The 21243-nt window shown below is 44.1% G+C and overlaps 1 protein-coding gene across 6 annotated transcripts in view; it reads right to left on the reverse strand.

Annotated features, from left to right (window-relative positions):
- Positions 1–15966, reverse strand: part of FAM186B (family with sequence similarity 186 member B) — a 35493-nt gene extending 19527 nt beyond the window's left edge. For 3 of the 6 annotated variants that reach the window (XM_077753321.1, XM_077753322.1, XM_077753320.1), the window contains exons 1-7: positions 13821–14033; positions 12749–12974; positions 8636–8818; positions 4856–6524; positions 4156–4348; positions 2328–2506; positions 1448–1633 (exon numbers count right to left, since the gene is read on the reverse strand). In XM_077753321.1, the coding sequence (XP_077609447.1) occupies positions 1448–1633; positions 2328–2506; positions 4156–4348; positions 4856–6524; positions 8636–8818; positions 12749–12974; positions 13821–13916 (2732 nt within the window). In that variant the 5' untranslated portion in view covers positions 13917–14033. Of the gene's footprint in view, positions 1–1447; positions 1634–2327; positions 2507–4155; positions 4349–4855; positions 6525–8635; positions 8819–12748; positions 12975–13586; positions 13649–13820; positions 14034–14077; positions 14290–15795 lie in introns of those variants that run through there. The other 3 variants (XM_077753323.1, XM_077753324.1, XM_077753325.1) reach the window with 3 other exon arrangements.
- Positions 15967–21243: the final 5277 nt, after the last annotated feature.

Here is a 21243-nt window from a genome sequence, read left to right on the forward strand (position 1 = left end):
TCCCCTGGAGAGGGGAAGCTGTCTTTGCTGGGAATAATATTTTGATAAGTGCTTAAGCCTGAAGCTGAGATCCCAGTGGAGGCCTGGGTGTGGGTGGAACAGCTCTGCATGAGACAGGAAAGAGTTTTTGAGTTTTGCATGTTATGCCAGAGAAAGAGGGGAAGAAAGGCTGTTGTTTGCTGCTGTTCATTCTGAATCCCTTTTCCCCAACATCCCCCTAAATTTTCAAAAAGTTACTATAACATGAAAGACTTGGGGTCGAATGGAGTGTGTATTCTTGATATTTATGTACACATATTATGTGCATGGGAAGAACAAAGGGGTTGGAGCCTCAGCTTCAAACAGATGCCAAGCAAAGCCTAGGCCCTGGCAGGATGCAAAGAGAGAAGGAGCTTGGGGACGAGAGACTCTACTATAGGGGACCTTGGGCAAGTTTAGCCAAATCTTAGCAGGACGAGGCCCCAGCTGACCTCTGGGTTACTGAGTTCTGCCATAGTGTTGTTTTGGTTACTCTCAATCAATTTTGTTTGCTTTATTCAACTCAACACCACACACATACACACATACACACCTCTTAGCAATTCTCCAGGAACTGAAACCAGGTATCTCCATACTAGCTGGGACCCTCAGGCCCACTTCAGAGCAGAAGTAGAGCCAAGGACCAGCCTTCTTTGGTGCTACCATGTCACCATGTCTCACCTAGGTTGCAGCACCAGCATCTTACAGCCTTGGTTCTGGTTAGATCTAGATGGGCAGGTACCAGTGCCCTCTCCCTATCAAAGATCTTTAATTGGGGCAGGGCCAGGGCCATAAGAGGCAGCTGGAATTGCTGAAAAAATCTAAAAAGGCTCCTTGAAAGAGACTTAAGTCTTCAACAGTGATATCTTCAAGCCAGAAGAGGCAAAGGAAGAGTTGAACCTTCTTAACTAGAAAAGCCTCTTGTTGACCCACTGAGTCCTGCCTCTTCCTCTCAGTTGCTCTTCCTGTGAACTATTCTCCAAGGCAGTAAAGAAATGGGAATGCCAAAGACAGGCCCAGGCCTGAGTCTCAGGTTCGTCACATGATTCTTGGTCTCCATCTCTCCATTCCTGTACCTGGCTCTCTGAGGAAAAACCCCCAGGCCTACTGCAAGATTCACCTCCTGAGCAACTCACGCGCAGCTCAAGAAACAACTTGAAGTTGGGAAGTCAAGACTTGTGTAGTGGTCTTCTGAGACACTAATAAAGTTCTCTGAGAGAAACAGAGTGGTGGCATGGGGACCCAAGCTGATGGCTGATGAGGCAGGTAAGCCTCTCTCTGTCTGAGGTAGTATAATAAATGAGGTTGTTATGAATGTCTGGAAAGAGATCTCTTGGGTGGTTGGACAGAGTCAGTGTGTACTCTGGCCCCTGACCTTGATGGGAAGGTTTCCCCAAATCCAGATTAACCATCCAACCTTGCACCTTACCGGGCTTTGAGAGACCTCAAGCTTTTGTGGTAGGAAGAATGCGCATCCAAGGTCAATAGCCGGGGAATGTCTGGGTAGCCCCCTAGCTGGTCCCAGGACAGGCAGGGGGGAGTCTTCTTTTCTATTGGGTGACTGGAGGAGGCCACATCAGTCTTCCACATGGCTTCTATCTGGTTATCCTGTTGGCTGGGAGGTAGAGGTTGAAAGTGTAGAAAGAGACAAAGAGTTAGACATACAGAGGGAAATCAAAAAACAAGCTCTCCAAGGCCATAAGGCCCAAGATGTCAGGCCTTGTTTTCTTTCCCTCCCAAATAGTTGTCACCACCATCCTGTCACCTCTATTCTGCTTAACTCTAAGCCTCACCTCCCTGGGGCTCCTCTGGCTGAGGAGCTGCTGAAGGGGCTCTGGGATAGCCTCTGTCCTTCTAGGCACATGTCCTGGGCTGTGCTGCACTGGGCCATACTAGGTGAGAATGTGGGTCTTCTTGACTGCCCAGAGGCTCATGGTATCTCTTTCTGAGCCTGGGGAGGGGGGCGTATGGTGGGGAGGATCAGGCTTGTTTATATGGACAGACCAATGGCAGGTGCTGGACCAACAATGCTCAGGGAAGAAATGGTTGTAGATTCTCAGATGTGGGTCCTCAGAGTCTTTCAGTTACAATTTGAAACCAATTTGGATCAGGATGGCTCCTGAGCCCACCCATCTGGGCCAATGGCCAGAGCTGAGCAGGGCGGAGAAGACAGGCATCTAACAACTCATGAAGTGAGCTCTGCCTGTCTGTGCCTTCACCAAGCTCCCAGTCTCCCCAGTCTGGCCACCCCAGCTTGGTCCATCTCCCCACCTGTCCTGCTGGCTGCCTACCAGCTTCCCTGCACCTACCGGGCCATGCGCAGGGGCTCACATTCCCAGTGTTTGCATGTAAAGTGCCCAGGAGGCTGCCTGCTGGAGGGGCCGTAAGAGTGCATGCGCCAGAGAAAGGATGTGGGTGGCTTGTTTTTCCTTGGCTTTGTGGAGGTGACCACAGGGGTGTGCAGATGAACGTTCCATTCCAACTGGAGCTAGGGGAACCAGCAGAGAGGCATCAAGGAGACAGGAATTTATCCCTTGTCTAGAGCAGAAGGAGGCATAGCCCTATTCAGGGCTAAGAAGAGAATGTAAGGTCCAGGGAATCCCTCCAATCAGAGAGCCCTGGGACCGCCCAAGTGTCAAATTTCCTAAAAATTTCTTGAATTATTATTTTCTAGGTTAGTTCCTGTTTTCTTCTTTGTTGTGGAGAATCTGGACAATGAGCAAAACAGCAAGAAAAAATCTAAAGGAAGCCAGAGAAGCTGGACCTGGAGAGAGAACTCAGGGTTTACAACATGAGGCCAAGTTGTGCCTAGAATGCTCTAGGTATTTTTGCATCCAGTCTCTGCCCTGGCACTGGATAAGGAGCTGGGGAAACCCTTCTAACCACCCAAAGAACTGACATATAGTCCCTTGTTAACAAGATACCTACAATTTAACAAGTCAAGATACCTACAGGAGATGATTGAGACTAGTATAAAGTGATAGGAAACGGAGTTGGGAGATGGTCCCATGGCCAAGGCTCCTCCAATTGCCTGACACAGGTGCCTATACCAAGTTCCTCAGCATACAGCTTCCCCCATAGTCAGCGGGGATTCCTCATGGGTTCTGAGCCAATGCTGTGATTTTCTAATTTCCCTGGGAGATCAGCTAGCCCATGTCAACACTTGCTACTTCTCTGACCCTGCTAGCAGGGGAAACTGAATCTAGCCTTCAGAGAGTAAAAACAATACACATCCACAGATCAGGCCTCAGAGTGACTTTGTACTGTCAATAGCAACACCAAAACTTAGAAGGCAATGAGAAGTGCTGCCAAAATTGAGAGGGAAAATGCATTCTAACCTAGACTTCCATATCCAGGCCAACTGTCAATTAAGAGTGAAGGTACTAGGGGTGCCTGGGTGGCTCAGTCGGTTAAGCAGCTGACTTCAGCTCAGGTCATGATCCCGTGGTTTGTGGGTTCGAGCCCCGCGTCCAGCTCTGTGCTGACAGCCCAGAGCCTGGAGCCTGCTTCAGATTCTGTGTCTCCATATCTTTCTGACCCCTCCCCACTCATTCTCTCTCTCTCTCGCCCTCTCCCTCTCTCTCAAAAATAAAAAAATAAACATTAAAAAAAAAAAAAAGTGAAGGTACTACATAAAGACGGTTTCAGACAACCCGGGTCTCACTGATTTTACCTGGCAGGAACCTTGGTCAGGAAGTGACTGGAGGAGACCTGGCATCTAGAAAGCAAGGGAACCGTCGACAGAGAGAGACAAAATGAGACCCCAGCATGTGGGTAAAAAGGACAGCTGTGACCAAGTCAGTGGAAGAACCAGAACACACAGGAACAGGGCAGAGGGTTCCATGGGGGAGGGAGGACTTGAGCATAAAGTTGGGACTACAGGGTCCAGCTGCCTCCTCTCTCCAGAAGAGTCTTTGTTCTATGGCTCTTTTTGAGAGTCCCTCTCTCTCCTACTTTCCTCATATACGGAAATCAGAAAGCTGCCCTTCCTTACACTTAGGACCTGCAGGCTTTGCCTCTTCCTGGCTCAGAGTCTCTAATCTGCTCTCTTATTTCCCGTCCGCAACCCTGCCCCATTCATGCCCCACCAGCTCACATCCCTTCCGGCTGGGCTGACCCCTGATGAGGGAGGCCCACCTTGGGGAACATGGTCACCATGCTGCTCAGGCACGCTCGGCGCTTCTCCCCAAGGTCCTTCTGCTTGTCCGTCCAGGCCTGCAGCCAGAGGCTCTGCATGTGGTCAATGTTTTCCAGGTAGATGTGCAGGTTCTGGGTCTTGCAGGTTGTCCCAGTTTCTCGCATGACTTGTAAGTGGTTGATCACTTCCTGTCTGGGAAATGAGGGAAGGGAGTTAGTGGGTAAAAGGGTCTGCTCCCCAAGTCCCTTAACCAGCCATTACCCTGTGCTTGTGATTCCTGACAGCAAGGAGGGAAACGGAGGTTGCTGAGAGTCAGGAAAGCAGGGAGCAGAGAGAGGGGAGGTGGTGTCAGGTGAGGAGCTCTGGGGCCCAGCTGGAAACAGAAAGAAAGAATAAGGTCAGCAGGGGAACATATCAGGTGCATTAGGGACAGGGCGATAGGAAGAAATAAGGAAGTGGTCTTAGAGGAAAAACCCACTACGGAAAGAGCAATGTGTATGTGTAAGTGCCCGACCTCCCACACCTCCAGGGTCACCCAAGTCTCCAAGGTCAGACATCCTTTGCCAGCCCCTCCCTCAGGGGACCGTGTCCAGGTCTGGGGTGACTCTCTCCACCCCCATTTGCTGTGCGCTCCTCCACTCCCTTTGGGTGGTCTCTGCCCACACACTGCAGTTGGCGTGGGTGTCAGGGAGAACCTACCGGAGGCTTTGGAAGCGTCTGTAGAGGATGTATTTATGGCACAGACACTGCAGCCGAAGCACGTTCAGCTCCATGGTGGTGGTGATGAGCTCCAGCGCCTTGGTGCGTAGGTAGTGGGGCAGCCGCAGGTCAGCCTCCTCGCTCAGGAGCTGCAGATTCTTCCTCTGCGCCTCCACGTCCATGTGGTATATTTTCCCCTTGAGAGTCACTGAGGAGATAGACAAAGGAGGCCGGGACACCTTTTGGATGGATGTCCACGTGACAGGAAAAGAAGCCGATTTCTTGGGCTTCATGGGACTCTGGCAGGTCCGTAGTTTCTGGGTAGATTTGGCTGAACTCGTGTTCCTCTGGTTTCTGGAGGCAGGCTGCTGGGGATGAGGGGACTTGGGAAAGTGTGGCCTCCTGCCTTGGTGAGCAGACTGGGCCCGGCTTGGGGGAGGCACCAGCGATGCCTTCTCCAAGTCCCTCCACTGCCTGGTGGTTACGAAGAGCATCCTATCGGTACCCTCTCCTGGTGGCTCTGGCTCCCTGCGTGGGCCTGCTTTCTCCTTTCCCTGCTGGCCCGACCTCCGCCGCTGCTCCCTCGCTGCCTCCTCCACCGCCCACTGCTGCAGCTTCTCCTGGTGTTCCTGCTCTAGCAGGGCCCACTGCTTCTGCCGCTGCAGCCACATGTCCTGTTCCTCCAGCCACTGCCGCCTCTGCCTCTCCCAGCTGATCTCCTCTTCCCAGTGCTCTGCCTTGCTCTCCAAGGCCACCTTCCTGGAGCTCTCTGGGGACAGCTGCATCCTCATATGGGACTTAATTTGGAGTCCTTCCTTCTCCTGGGCTGCTTCCTGGACATCCTTTTGGTCTCTGACTTGGTGGACTGGGCTTTCTGCCACTGGTCTTTCCCATTTCTTAGGAGACTTGTGATCCACCGAGGACAGCAACATGGGCTGAAGATGTTCAGTGTCCTTGGTGCTGTACACATCTGCAATCCTCGAATGCATGGTCATGGTGGAAAGTGGCTGAGATGCTGAAAGCCTGACATCACTGTCCCAGGCTATGGCCATGGGACCTGAGGAGAGTGGTGAAAACAAATGCTCCTTCTTGGGTTCCTGTTGGGTTTCCTTGATAACTGTTTCTTTCTTTGAGAGGGTGTCTTTCTCGGGGGGCCCCAGGGAGTCAGTCAAGATCTTGGTCGGTTCTTCTGTTGGATCTCTAGCAGATTGAGCCTTCCTTAGCTGGAACTCCAAGGCATGCTTTATCAGGAGAAGGTCATGGTATTTTCCTCCTAGAATTTCTACTTGGTTTAGTAGGGCATCCCTCTTGCTCCGGAGAACTTGGAGGGAATTCTGGAAGTATAGTCTCTGGCTGCTGAGTTCTTTGGTCATCTCTATTTTCAGGTTCCTGTATTTGGTCTCCAGGCTTCTGTTCTCCTTGTGCTGGAGGGTCAAGGCCTTGTTGAGGTTCTCTACCATGGCAGACATATACCTGATAGCACTGACTTCCCCCTGATTGAACATGGTGGAGTCCAGGAGCTCCTGCAGCATGGACTTCACCTCAGAGACCTTCGTGCAGGTAGCATGATTGTCTTGGAGCATCTGTTCTGGGCTCAGTGGCTGAGGATAGGATGCAGATTTTGGGGGTCTCTGTTCCCACCAGCCCTGCCAGAAGGTATGTTTGGATACTAGAAGAGAGAAAGAACAAAGGCAACAAGCTCTCATAAGCCCCAAGGGTTATACTGATTCTGTACACCCTGCCTGGCCAGATTCTCATCCAACTATCTTATGCCTTTGGCAAGGATAAGGAGCTGAGGCAATAGGTGAGGCCAGGGGAGATGTGGTCAGGAGAGATCTCTGCAAGTCTCAGAGCTTGCCCAGAGTTTACCTGTCAGGGCCAGCCAGCTCCATAGCATCTGCAGGCCCCTGGGGCCTGAAACTATTCAATTCAGTTCAATTCAATTCAGTGTACTTCTGATCTCATGTATTTCCCTGGAGTAAGTCTCTTTTCTAATCATGCTACTTCCCGGACTCAATATCAATGTTTGGCTACTATCCTATTGTCAACTATCCAAGCTCTGGAAACCTACCTGGCACTCAGACTCCAGGTCACCTGAGAAGCTTTGTTTCCCTTTCCTGTTACCACTGGACTCTGTAGAGAATTTATCACATGGTTCTGCAACTGTTCACATGTCGGGTTTTTAATGACTAATGTTATTTCCAATTTTGGGGGTCATGAACTCCTTCGGTACTTTGATGACAGCAGGGGACCTTCTCCCCAGGAAGATACACATAAACACAGACCTGTGCACTGCGTTCAAACCTGGCCATAGACCTCAGCTCCTCAGGGCTGGATCATGGTTACAGTTGTATCCCCTTGATCTACCATATGTAGGGCTGCTGGAGCGATTATCTTGGACCATCCATTCATTTGTCCATTCAATGAACATCACTAACAGAAAAAACACTGGCTAACTTTGGATGAGGAGCTAAAGGGATATGGAAATTGAATGGCATTGAAGTCAAGCTAGCATTTAGCTAATATTGTCAGAGAGGCCATATGGTTCAGAGCCTGAATTCTGGAATCAGGTAACTTGGACCTGAGTCCTATCCTTACCACTTGCTTTAGGCAAGTTTCCTAACTTCTCAGTGGAAACTTCTCTGTTTCTAAAAAATGGGGATAACCAACAAAAGCATCTACTCATAGAATTTCACTAGATTATGCATGTTTAGTGGCAAGCACAGTCCCAGGTGCTTAAATCCCTAAAAAGAAATGAAAAAAATACAGCCTTTGCCCTCCAGGAGTTTATAATCTAGCAGGAAAATATATACAAATAATTATATTTCAAGATATAACATGGTAAGGATTGAAGGGGAAATTATCTCCTTATCCACCTTTCCCTGCTTCCTCCCTCCCCCAACTATCAATCTTGGCCATGAGAATCAATGGTAAAATACTAATGTGACCTATTGTTTATTAAGCCCTGAGTATGTTCTAAGCATGGTGCCAGGTGCCTTACACCCAGTGGAACCCTGCAAGTGGGCGGGTGCTCCTCATTTTGTGTATGAGGAAAGTGAGGTTCAGAAAGATCAAGTAACTTGTCCAAAGTCACACAGTCAGAAATCGGCACATGGGATTTAACCTCAGGTTATTCTGACTGTGAAGCCCATGCTCTTGAGTAAGATTAAGGAGCCAGAAAACCTAAGCATGGGGTTTTGCTACAGTTTTTTTGCTTTGTTGTGTGTGTGTTTCTCGTCTCTGAGATTTAATGTTTCCATCTACAAAATGTAGGAGGAGTTGGATAATCTCAGGTTACTTCTACTGCTGATAGGAATAAAATTTCAAGGTTGGGCTATGTTGTTGACTGACCATTTCTGGAGCAGCCACAATTGAGAAGGTTCTGGAAGGGCCTCTGGCTAAGTCTCGCCAGACTTCTTGGCTCTACAGCTGGATTTGGAGTAAGGAAAGGATGTTCTTTGGGCTCTAGCTACAAACTCCAGCCTTTTTGGCCTACTAGTTTTGATCCCCAGGACCTGCATGAGGCTGCAGCTCCGGGAAGAACCAACATGGACCTGTCTCCACATTACCCCTTCCTCCAGCCCTGAGGGACTGCTCAGAACTGTTCAGTGTTCGGCTTGGGTTCAACACCCCAACCCCTCACTACTGCCTCTCCATTTCAGATAAGCTTTTGTTATGAAGGAGGGTTAGAAAGACCCCGCAGGTGCCCATATGTGACCTTTTTCCCTGAGATGGCATCCACCCCACCCAACCTCCCTCCCAGGTGCTCCTGGAACCTACTTTGTGTCCTTTTCTTTTGTCCTTCAATGAGAGTAGAACAAAGGGAAATGACAGACTCGATGCCTCCTTTGGTGGCAATGAGAGAGAGAGGTAATACCTTCTCCATCACCTCGATCCATTCATCCAGGGCTTCCTCTTCCTCCTTACTCTTCCTGTTCCTGAGCTCATAGGTCAGACTGTCACCTAGAGAGGGAGTGGGAGATGCAGGCTGAGGGCAATCTGTCCTCTAGGGGGTGCCAAGGAGTCCTATAGCACAGGGGTTACAGCAGGAATCTTTGAGGTTGGATTAGTTTCACCTCTTAATTGCTGTGTGATGTTGGGTAAGTCACTTATTTCTCTGAGCCTCAGCATCAGTGCCTGTAAAAGGGTTAGGTGGGGATTAAATGAGATAATGCATGTGAAATGATTAACATGAGGCCTGCTGTGTAGAAAATATGCAGTAGGCATTAAACAGTATTGTCGTTTAACTCTAAGGCTAGGGATGTATCTGCCTTGTTTTGCTCTATCCCCACTGCCTAGTTTAGTATCTGGACAAGTAAATTAATGAACTGGAGTGAAAAGCCCTGCTTAGTTCTTGGGGACAGCTGAAGTACCATAGAACTAGGAGCTCCTTGGAGGCAGGGCAGGGTGAAGGTGGTGGGGCACATCCCTATACCATCTCACTCTAACACTGCAGCATCCACCCAACTGTGTCACAGCAGCCTAAGGTCTCGTGGTGGCATAACTCTGATGTTAATGGGGGCAGCACCTGGTCCATGGCTGCATATAGTGGGTCCACACTCAAATGGCTATACCAGTTGTTTACAGCTGGTGCTAGTGCTGTTTGGCCCAGTGTCCATGCAGTAAGGGTCATTAAGTACTCTGAATATCACCTATGGGTTCTTCTATAGAACACCTGGTATGCTCCACCAAAAAACTGTTAGAGTTAATAGACAAATTCAGCAAAGTTGCAGGATATAAATCAACATACAAAAATCAGCTGCATTTCTATAAACTAACAATAAACTGAAAAAGAAAGAAAACAATTCCATTTACAACAGCATCAAAAACAATAATATACTTAGGAATACATTTAACCAGGGAGGTGAAGGATCTCTATACTGAAGCTATAAGACATTGATGGAAAAAATAGAAGAAGACACATATAAATGGAAAGATATTCCATGTTCATGGACTGGAAGAATAAATATTGTTTTAAAATGTCCTTACTATCATTTAGAGCCATGTATAGATTCAATGAAGTCTCTATCAAGATCCCACTGGCATTTTTCACAGAAACAGAAAAAATAATCCTAAAATTCATATAGAACCACAAAAGGCCCCAAATAGCCAAAGCAATCTTGAGATAAAGAACGAAGCTGGAGGCATCACACTACCTGATTTCAAACTATATTACAAAGCTATAGCAATTAAAATAACATGGTATTGGCATAAAGACAGAGCCCAGAAATAAACCTATGTATATAGGGACAACTAATATTTGACAAGGGAGCCAAGAATACATGGTGGGTAAAGGATAGCTCTTCAGAGTGATGTTGGTGAACCTGGACATTCACGTGCAAAATAATGAAATAACACTCACACCACTCACAAAAATTACCTCAAAATGGATTAAAGACTTAAATGTAAGACCTGAAACCATAAAACTCTTAGAAAAACATATAGGGAGAAAGCTTCTTGACATTGGTCTTGGCAATGATTTTGTGGATATGACACCAAAAGCAATGGTAACAGAAGCAAACATGAACCAATGGTACTACATCGAACTAAAAAGTTTCTGCACAGTAAAAGAAGGATCAACAAAATGAAAAGGCAATCTATAGAATGGGAGAAAATATTTACAAACTGTATACCTGATAAGGGGTTAATATCCAAACTAAGAAGTTGATACAACTCAATCGCAAATGAAACAAAACAAAACAAATAATCCAATTAAGAAATGGGCAAAGGACACACAAACTGTGATAAATACAAAAGGAGGTTGGTCTGTTCTCAGAGATCTTTCCCTTTTGACGTAAGCACACTGCTTCCAGAAAGTGGCCCCTTGACAAGTGACAGCAACTTAACTGTCCAATTGCAGCTACTCAGTGACTGTGCAAGAATCATACCCACATCCCTTTGATCAAATTTACTGCACTGGCTATGACACATTTTGAACTGGTTTAAATGTACATGGCACAGAATCAGTTATAAGAGAGCCTATCGACTTAGGGAGAAAACTACGTACAGGTGCAAATTTCAGCATTGCCCTCGAGTTTAAGCAAGCAGGCAAATGTGTGTTCCCTCACTATGCTGATAAATGTGTATGTGGTTGCTGCACTGCTCCAAACACCTGTCAGTGTGGACCTGGTTGGGGTGGCACCAACTCCCCAGTGATGAGGAAAGAGCAGTACAGAAAAATGAAATGATATGCCTGAGTTTACATATCTACTAAATGGTGAAGGCAGACACATATCCTCCACAGCCAATAATTTTAGCCTCAAGGGTGTGGTGTCTCCTGAAGCTGGAAAGGAGGTTTTAGTCAAAGTGACACGTATCAGTGGCATTGAAGGGAGTGAGAACAGGAGGCAGGGACCAAAAGCAACAGACAAACATTAAAGTAAATGTCTTGAGAGATACTGAGGGCACACTAACATTAGAGATGATGAATTTAAAATGACACCAATTTGGATGCACTTATATTGTTATTTTTAATTTTCTCATTTGTAATATTAAGGATGTTGAGCCAGATTATATTTATGATTCCTTTCAACCCTGTGATTAAACATTTATGTGCAAAAAAAGAAAAAAAGACATACAAATGGCCAACAGGTTCATGAAAAGGTGATCAGGGAATCATTAGGGAAACACAAATTAAAACCACAATGAGATACTACCTCATACCTTATAGGATGGCTATTATGAAAAAGGCAAGAGATAAAAAGTGTTGGTGAGAACATGGAGAAAAGGGGACCCTTGTGCACTTCTGGTGGGAAGAGAAATTGGTACAACCATTTGGGAAAACAGTATGAAGGTTCTTCTAAAAATTAAAAATACAATTACGATATGATCCAGCAATCCCATTTCTGGGTATATATCCAAAGGGAATGGAATCACTATCTCCAAGAGATATCTGCATGCCCATGTTCATTGAAGCATCATTCACAAAAGTCAAGATGTGGAAAAAGCTATCAGTCAGTGGAGGAATGGTTAAAGAAAATGTGATATATACAATGAAATATTAGTCAGTCATAACAAAGAAGGAAATCCTGCCGTTTGTGATCAAGGGGATGGACCTTGAGGGTATTATGCCAAGTGAAATAAGTCAGACAGAGTAAAACAAACACTGTATGATCTCACTTACATGTGGAACCTAAAAAGTTGAACACACATACACAGAAAGGTGAGTTCACAGAAACAGAGGATATAGTGGTTGCCAGGGGCTAGGGGGTGGGGGAAATGGGGAGCTGTTGGCCAAAGGGTACAAAGTTTCAGTTATAAAATGAAAAAGTTCTGGGGATCTAACACACAGTGTGGTAACTATACTAACAATACTGTATTGTAACTTGAAACTTGTTAAGAGAGTAGATCTTAAATGTTCTCACCAGAAAGAAAAAAAAAAAAAGGTGACTTGTAAGGTGACAGATGTGTTAACTAACCTTATTGTGATAATCATTTCATAACATAAACGTGCATCAAATCATCACATTGTACACTCTAAAGTTACACAATGTTATTTTTCAATTACATCTCAATAAACATGGAAAATTTTTAAATAAAATAAATAAAATAGCTAGCATGGATTTTAATTTAGTTTCAACCCTCCTGATAAATGAGATGTTACAATGGACCTGTGACTTAGGCTTCATCACACATGTAGCTAATGTCACGATCTACTAGGTTTTGGACTATTACATGTTGCACCTTTGGCGAGTGGAGGTGATTGCCGTGACAGGAGCAAGGGAATGTCTCACTGGAGTGTGTCTTTGGCTCCCTTGGCAACCCACTCACTGCCCCATATTCTCCTCCCAGCGAGAGCTGACCTGCAGTGGGGAAAGGAGGAGTCAGGAGGTAGTGTGGGACCAAGTCAGTGGGAAAGTGGCTCGCTCTCAGGCAGCCAGTCTGCAAACTCACCCCAGTCACCCAGCCAGTGGAGAATTTCATATAAGTGCTTCTCTTTAGTCTTAGCATCTTCAGAGAAGGAGGCAATTTTCTCCAGCAAGATGAATCTGTTCTTCCCCTTTTGCTCCATCTGGTTAGATTTTACCTTTTCTTTTAAATCATATCCTAATTCTTCCTGGAAGCTGTTGATGACACAGTTGACGTTGTCCAAGATGTCTGAGAGCTGGGAAGAAATATCCTATATGGGAGGCAGCAGATTGTAGTATTTAGGGGTGTGAACTCTAAAGCCAGATACCAGGCTCTGGTAGTGTGATCTCAGACAAGTCAGTTCACCTACTGGGGCCTTAATGTTCTTCCTTGTAAAGTGGGGATTATTATATACCAATGTCACAGAGTTTCTTCTAAAGATTAAATGAACTAATATTTGTAAAGCACTTAAGACAATGCCTGGCACATAAAATAAATGTTAGCTCTTACTAATGTCACTTTGATGATTAAGACCAGGTCAGGAAGGGAAAGAATACTAAATATCCAGGGGAAACAATTTCTTCAGAATTTCAAAATTTCCTAGGGACTTCTGGACATCTCACAAGGATCCAGAGGCAATACACTGGAAAAATGAGACCCTAAGAAACCTTTAGGATCAGAGGTTCCCACTAAAAAAATACACTAGAGGCTCATAGGCAGGGTGATTTCAGCCTTTGGCCATTTCCCTGCAAGCTTCTAGGGCTTAGCTTAAAGGATTCTGACAGGTTGCCCCAAACAGACCTCAATCAGGAACTCTGGGCCCCTCCTCCTGCCCTGCTAAGACCTAACACATAGTGGTAGGACCATCCTAGGGCCTACTTACAGGCTGGTCCCTTCCTGTGCCCAGCCCTGCCTCAGAAGGGTGGTTTGATTACAGCTGGCCCTACAAGAGGTCAAGTCAAGGATATTTTGAATTAATCTGTTTGTAAATCCAGCCTGTTGAGGATATCAGGAACCCTGAGGGCCCAGAGCTGGAATCTTGCCCCAATCTAGGATCAGTTCTCAGTCTCCACATTAGGTCCCAGTAGAAGGGTGACTCCCTCATCTCAGGTGTTACCTCCTGAGCCCGTGTTAGCTGGGCAGCCTCAATCCTTGAGATGATAGCTTTGACCGATGCAGGGGTCACCAACTGTGGGGGCCTATTTTTCTCCATTTTGAGTCACCCTGTCAGTTGCAAAGATGTCCTGTGTCTCTGATACACAGGTCTGGACACGTGATACTAGCTGCTTTGGGGTTAAGGGCTCCAGGGCAGTTCCTGAGTACTCTGCCTAGCCACAGCTCCCTGTAACTGCCAGACATCAGGTTCCAACTGACCTTTTCTCCAGTGACATCATCAGATTAGAAGAATGGCTCCGTGGGAGCCTAGGTGGCTCCGTTGGTTGGGTGTCTGACTTCAACTCAGGGCATGATCTTGCAGTCTGTGAGTTCAAGCCCCACATCAGGCTCTGTGCTGACAGCTCGGAGCCTGGAGCCCACTTCAGATTCTGTGTCTCTCTCTGCCCCTCTCAGGCTCATGTTCTGTCGCTCTATAATAAATAAATGTTAAAAATATTTATTAAAAAATAATAATAAAAACAAAACCAAAAACAAAGAGGAATGGCTCCTTGTCATCTATCTGCTTGGTTATCTAGCTTTTTATCCATTGCTAATATATATTAAGTTGATCTGTTGCTTTTTTTAAGTCATTAAGTGTTCTTCTGCCAAACTAAATATTAATGGCTAAAAATAAGAAAAAGCAATTAGAAAATGTTCTTTGCCCAAAGAGAAGATTTTAAAAATTAGAGCCAATCAATAACTGCTGGTGATATGTTTGCATTTGCATCAGGGATCAAGGGTCAATCTGCCCTTTTACTTACTGAAGGTGACCATTATTGCAAGATGGCTTTTAAAAGCAAATGTCTAGGGGGAGGCCACTTATTGGGATGAGCACTGGGTGTTATATGGAAACCAACTTGACAATAAACTATTTAAGAAAAAAATAAAAAATAAAAAGTAAATAAAAGCAAATGTCTAAAATAGACATTGTTATATATCCAGGACTTAGAACCAAGCCTGGCACACAGTAGGCACTTAATAAACACTTGCTGAATGAATGCATATGTAAGAACAAGTACATATACATGCAAATTATTCTTCCATGCTACTTAAAAGTATTCCCATTTAGAGGCACCTGGGTGGCTCAGTCAGTTGAGCATCTGACTTTGGCTCAGGTCATGATCTCATGGTTCATGACTTCAAGTCCCACATGGAGCTCTCTACTGACTGCTCAGAGCCTGGAGCCTGCTTCGGATTCTATGTCTCCCTCTCTCTCTGCCCCTCCCTTGCTCACACTGTCTCTCTCTCTCTCTCAAAAACTAAATAAACATTAAAAAACATTTTTTAAGTATTCCCATTTAACAGATAAATTAAATATTGTAGGTCCAGTTCTTAGTAGTGCCATGGCCCCTTAATAACTTGTCACCTGACACCTATCTTTCCTTTACTGTCACTCATTCACATACTCAAAGTTAATTCTTTTATTGCCTCTTTCACTCAACAAACACTTTTTGGTAACAGTCTACACGTCAAGCCTGGGCCTAGATGCTAGAAACACAGAAATAAATGAGATCTAGTTCTGCCTTTGAGGCACTCATATCCTGGTTTACAGATACCTATCTATCTATATATCTGTTACTGGATAGTCCTTTAATCCCTTATGATTTCAGAGCATGTGGTTTACAAATAACTTATTCATCCTTAAGAACATGTATGAGTCAGCTAAGGCTCAGAGGGCTTATGAGATTTACCTAAAGTTAAGAGCTGAGAAGTACAGAGTCAGGACTTTACTCTGGTTTCCTGATTCGATTCCCAACCTGGGGTCCTTTCCTTTTTCCCCCTTTCTCTTTCTTTCTTTTAAACCCAATCAGACTAATAATTAGATTACGTATAAATGACCTAAACAAGCCAATTAAAAGACAGAGATTATAAGGTTCAATTAAGAAAACCCAAGACTCAATGATGTGTTATCTATAGGAAACACACTTTAGGGATACCTGGGTGGCTCAGTTGGTTAGGTATTGTACCCTTGATTTCGGCTCAGGTCATGATCTCACCACTCACGGGTTCAGCCTTGCGTTGGGCTCCTTGCTGGCGTGCGGAGGCTGCTCGAGATTCTCTCTCTGTTCCTCCCCCACTTGTGTGCCCATTCTCTCTCTCTCAAAATAAATAAACTTAAAAAAAAAGAAACACACTTTAAATAAAAAGACATGCATAGGTTAAAAGTAAAACGATGGAGGGGCGCCTGGGTGGCTTAGTCGGTTAAGCATCCGACTTTCGCTTAGGTCATGATCTCGCGGTTCGTGGGTTCGAGCCCCGCGTCGGGCTCTGTGCTGACTGCCAGCTCAGAGCCTGGAGCCTGTTTCAGTCTGTGACTCCCTCTCTCTCTGACCCTCCCCTGCTCACACTGTCTCTCTCTCTCTCTCCTAGAAATAAATAAAACATTTAAAAAAAAAAATTTAAAAGTAAAACGATGGAAAGAGATAAATCAAAAGATTCTCAAAAAGAAAGTTGGAGTGGCTATATTAACATCAGACTTTAGAATAAGATATATTAGCAGGGCACCTGGGTGGCTCAGTCGGTTAAGTGTCCGACTTCGGCTCAGGTCATGATCTATGGTTCATGAGTTCCAGCTCCATGCTGGGATCTCTGCTGTCAGCACAAAGCCCGCTTCAGATCTTCTGTCTCCCTCTTTCTCTACTCCTCCCTCACTCTGTTCATTCTTCCTCAAAAATAAACATAAAAAAAGAAATATTAGCAAAGATGAAAAGGGAGGGACATTCCACAATGATAAAGGTGACAATAAAGGGGCATATAACCCTAGATGTACATGCGTCTCATAACAGAGCTTCAAAATAGATGAAGCAAAAAAATAGAAGTGAAATGAGAAATGGATAAATCCACAATTATAGTTAGAGATTTCAACATTTCTCTTGTGGGAACCTGTAGAAGTAGAAAACAATAAATAAAGATAAAGAGGTTTTGAAAAATGCTATCAACCAACTTGACTCAATTGACATTTATAGAACACATCATCCACAACAGCAGGATGTATGTTATTACCAAATGCATATGGAACAATAATCTGGGCCTTAAAACAAGTATCAATAAAGTCACAAAAATTATAATCATACAAAATATATTCTCTGACCACAATGGAATTAAACTATAAATCAGTAATTGAGAAATATCTAAAAAATTCCCAAACGTCTGCAAATTAAACATAAGTAAAAAAGAAATCACAAAGAAAATTATGAAATACTGTAAACTGAGTGAAAATGACAACATGACAAAATTTGGCAAACCAAGATAAAAATTTGTGAGATGTTGCTAAAGCAGTGCTTAGAGGGAGAAACTAGAAAAGGAAGAAGAGAGAAACTCAAAATAAGTGGAAGGAAATAATAAAGATAAGAGTTGAAATCAATAAAATGGAAAACAAAGAAACAAAAATGGAGAAAAATCAATGCAACCAAAACTTGGCTGTTTGAAAATATTAATAAAACAGATAAAACACTAACCAGATTGTACCAGGAAAAAGAAAAGGACACCAATTACCAGTATCAGGAATAAGAGAGGGGACATAACTACATACTCTACGTGGGAATAATGAGTATTATGAAAGAACTCGATGGCAATGAAGTTGGTAAGTTGAATGAAATGGACAAATTCCTTGTAAGATGTAATCTATCAAAGTTCATAAAAGAATAAAAAACCTGAAAAAGCCTATTATCTACCAAAGAAATTGGATTTGTAATTAAAGACCTTTCCCTTACAGAAAAATCCAGCCCTGGATGGCTAATTTTTGCCAAGGGGAAAAAAAATACAATTCTATACAAATGCTTCCAGAAAAGTAAACAGTAGGGAACACATCTCAAATAATTTCTTTATATTTGCTTATTTTTTGAGGAGAGTGAGAGCACGCGTACTCGTTGGGGAGGGACAGAGAGAAAGGGAAAGAGAGAAAATCCCAAGCAGGCTCCTTGCTGTCAGTTCAGAGCCCGAGGCAGGGCTCAAACCCACAAACCACGAGATCATGACCTAAGCTGAAATCTTGAGTTGAATGTTTAACCCACTGAGCCACGCAAGAACCTCTCATATCATTTTTTAAGGTTAGCATTATACTGCTACCAAAACCAGACAAAAATGTTATAAGAAATATATCCAATATACACCACACACACGACATAAGAGAAAATAAAATGGAAGCCATTGACTAGAAAAAAAAATTATTTATGAAACATATATTTGTTAAGAGACTTGTATCCAGAATATATTAAAAAAAAACAAACACTACAACTCAATAATTGCAAGAATACGCCAGTTTTTAAAACAGGTAGAAGATTTAAGTAGACCTGTCACTAGCAAAGATGTACATAGTGATACAAATATGAAAAGATCTCAGCATCATTAGTTGTGAGGGAAATGGAAGTTAAAACCACAACAGGATGCAATATCTGAGAAGGATAAGTCAGATAATAAAAAGTATGACAACACCAGGTGTTGAGGAGGATGCTGAGAAAATGAAACCCTTGTATATTGCTGGTGAAAATGGAAAATGGTACGGTCACTTTGGAAAACAGTTTGGCAGTTATTTAAAAAGGTAATTATACATTACCATATAATCCATCAATCCCACTTCTAAGTATTTACCCAAGAGAAATAAAAACATATGTCCACACAAAGACCTATCCACAAATATTCATAAGTAGCTCTATCTGTTAAAGCATAAACCTGCAAACAAATAAATGGCCACCAGTTTGTGAAAGGACAAATTGTAGTCTGTCTACACAATAAAATATATGAGTTCACATTAAAAAGGAATGAATTACTGATAGAGGCAACCACATGGATGATCACAGAAGCACTGTGTTAAGTGAAAGAAGCCAGACACAAACCACTACAAACTGTGATTCTATTTATATGAAGTTCCAGAAAAGGCAAAACTATAGTGACAAAAAGCAGATCAGGAGAGGCCAGGAGCCAGACAAGGGGGAAGAGATTGACTGCAAAGGGGAACAAAGGAAGTTTCTGAGTGAAGGAAATGTTTTATGTCAGGGTTATGCTGGTGGCTACATGACTGTGTGCATGTGTGAAATTTTACTGGATTGTACACTTAAAACTGGTGAGTTTTATTATATGTAAATTATACCTCATAAAGCTGATTTTTAAAAATGTCATGTTTTATAATGCCCTAGACTGTGGATGGTCTGTAGGCAGACAGTACAAGGGACTGGAAATTAGTCAGGAGAGACTTGGAGGATGTGAGGAAAAAAATCTTCTTCTCTCAGAGGACTCCCAGAATCTTGCCTACTTTCATTTCCTTTTCTCCCCAGGCTAGGATGCCCCCTCTCCCAAGTTCCTCTCCCATGCAGCTCTGTGGCCAGCAGCAACACCTTCACCATAGTTCAAGAGCCACACTTAGGTGATCACTAGTCCAGGAAAGATGTTTGCAAACTTTTTTTTCTTTTTAAAGCAGCCAACTGGGGTGCCTGGGTAGCTCAGCTGGTTAAGTGTTTGACTGTTGATTTCAGGTCAGATCATGATCTGGTGGCTCATGAGTTCAAGCTCCGCCCTGGGCTCTGTGCTGAGAGTGTGGAGCCTGCCTGAGATTCTCTCTCACCTCTCTCTGACTCTACCCCACTTGTGCTCTCTCTCTCTCAAAATAAATAAACTTAAGAAAAAAAAAAGCAGCCAACCTCCTTTTCCAAGCAAAGTCTTTTTTAGGACCTCTATCTATCTAAAACAGATAAAAAGCAAATCTTACCATGATACATTTATAAATTCAATTTCATGGTATCTCAGTGTTATAAAATCATTCAAGGTCAACAAGGCTGTTTTGATGAACTCCAAAATTTAATAGACAGGCCATTTGAGTGTATACATTTTTTTAACTACTGTTTTAAAAACAGATAAAATATATTTAAAGTTTAAAGACAATGCCAAGAAGATGACAGAGGAGATGCCAGGTTGCCTGCTGGGTAGCAACGGTTGAGGATAAACACTCAGATTGGAGTAGGTCAGAAGGCTCTGCAGGGATGTCTTCAAGAAGATGAAGCTGATAGAGTATCTGCTGCTGTGTCTAGGTATTCTGAGAAGAGATTTAGGCAACCAGGTGAAGATTTGGGGGCAGAGTTTGTGATAAATACATAGAAAATAAACAAATGACGGGCACCTGGGTGCCCCAGTCAGTTGAGCAACTGACTCAATTTCAGCTCAGGTCATGACCTCACAGTTGTGGGCTCAAGCCTCACACCAGGCTCCACCTTGAGCGTGGAGTCTGCTTGGGATTCTCCCTCTCTCTCTCTCTCTCTCTCTCCCTCCCTCCCTCCGTCTCTCTCTGCCCCTCTCCCCTGCTCGCAAGCTCACGCACTCTCTCTCTCTCTCAAAAAGAAAGAAAGAAAGAAAGGAAGAAAGAAAGAAAAAGAAAGAAAGAAAGAAAAAGAAAGAAAGAAAAGAAAACATAAATGACAAAAGGGGATGATTATTAATTCCAGGAAAAATCAAAAGCTGAACAAAACACGAAGAGTAATCAAAGTTTTTTATATGACTCAACTTTAAGTAGCATATGTAGTCAGTGTTGTAAAAACTGAAAATTGAACTAACAAAAATTATCAAATTCTATGTGACAGATGGGAGATGAGAATGAGGTATCAGTGGGCAGGGGAGAAGACCTGAAGGGAAAAAATTAAATCCTCCAATCTGCCTCTATTATTTGTGGGAGCTGGGGCAAGAGTACAAATGAGAAAATTACTCAAAAAAAAATTTTTTTTTTTGAGAGCGAGAGAGAGAGAGAGAGAGACAGCGTGAGCAGGGGAGGGTCAGAGAGATGGAGTCACAGACTGAAACAGGCTCCAGGCTCTGAGCTGGCAGTCAGCACAGAGCCTGACGCGGGGCTCGAACCCATGAACTGCGAGATCATGACCTAAGCTAAAGTCGGACGCTCAACCGACTAAGCCACCCAGGCGCCCCGAAAATTTTTTAACGTTACAAATCAAGCTGTTAAATCAAATACCTTCTAGGGGCACCTGGGTGGCTCAGTAGGTTGGGTGTCTGACTTTGGCTCAGGTCATGATCACTCACCTCGTGAGTCAGAGCCCCAAGTCAGGCTCTGTGCTGACAGCTCAGAGCCTGAAGCCTGCTTTAGATTCTGTGTCTCCCTCTCTCTCTGCCCTTCCCCCACTCATGCTCTGTCTCTCAAAAAGTAAATAAACATTTAAAAAAATTTTTTTTAACTCCTAACTTTACCTAGAAAGCCATGTTCTAAATTAGAATTTTTGGAATTCTCAGAGTTCTACTCTAGAAAATAGCAGCCCCCAGCCCCTAGCTCTTGTCTCATCCCATTCTCCTCTGCCCTTGCCCCTGTCCTACAATGAGAGGGCCTCACACAGGGTCCCCTGGAGACTTGAGCTTGTGCTCATGCCTCTTGCTTCTTGCTCAAGTAACTG

The sequence above is a fragment of the Crocuta crocuta genome, unplaced genomic scaffold (assembly GCF_008692635.1).
Source record: "Crocuta crocuta isolate KB4526 unplaced genomic scaffold, BGI_CrCroc_1.0 scaffold30, whole genome shotgun sequence".
In the NCBI taxonomy this organism is placed as follows: Eukaryota; Metazoa; Chordata; class Mammalia; order Carnivora; family Hyaenidae; genus Crocuta; species Crocuta crocuta.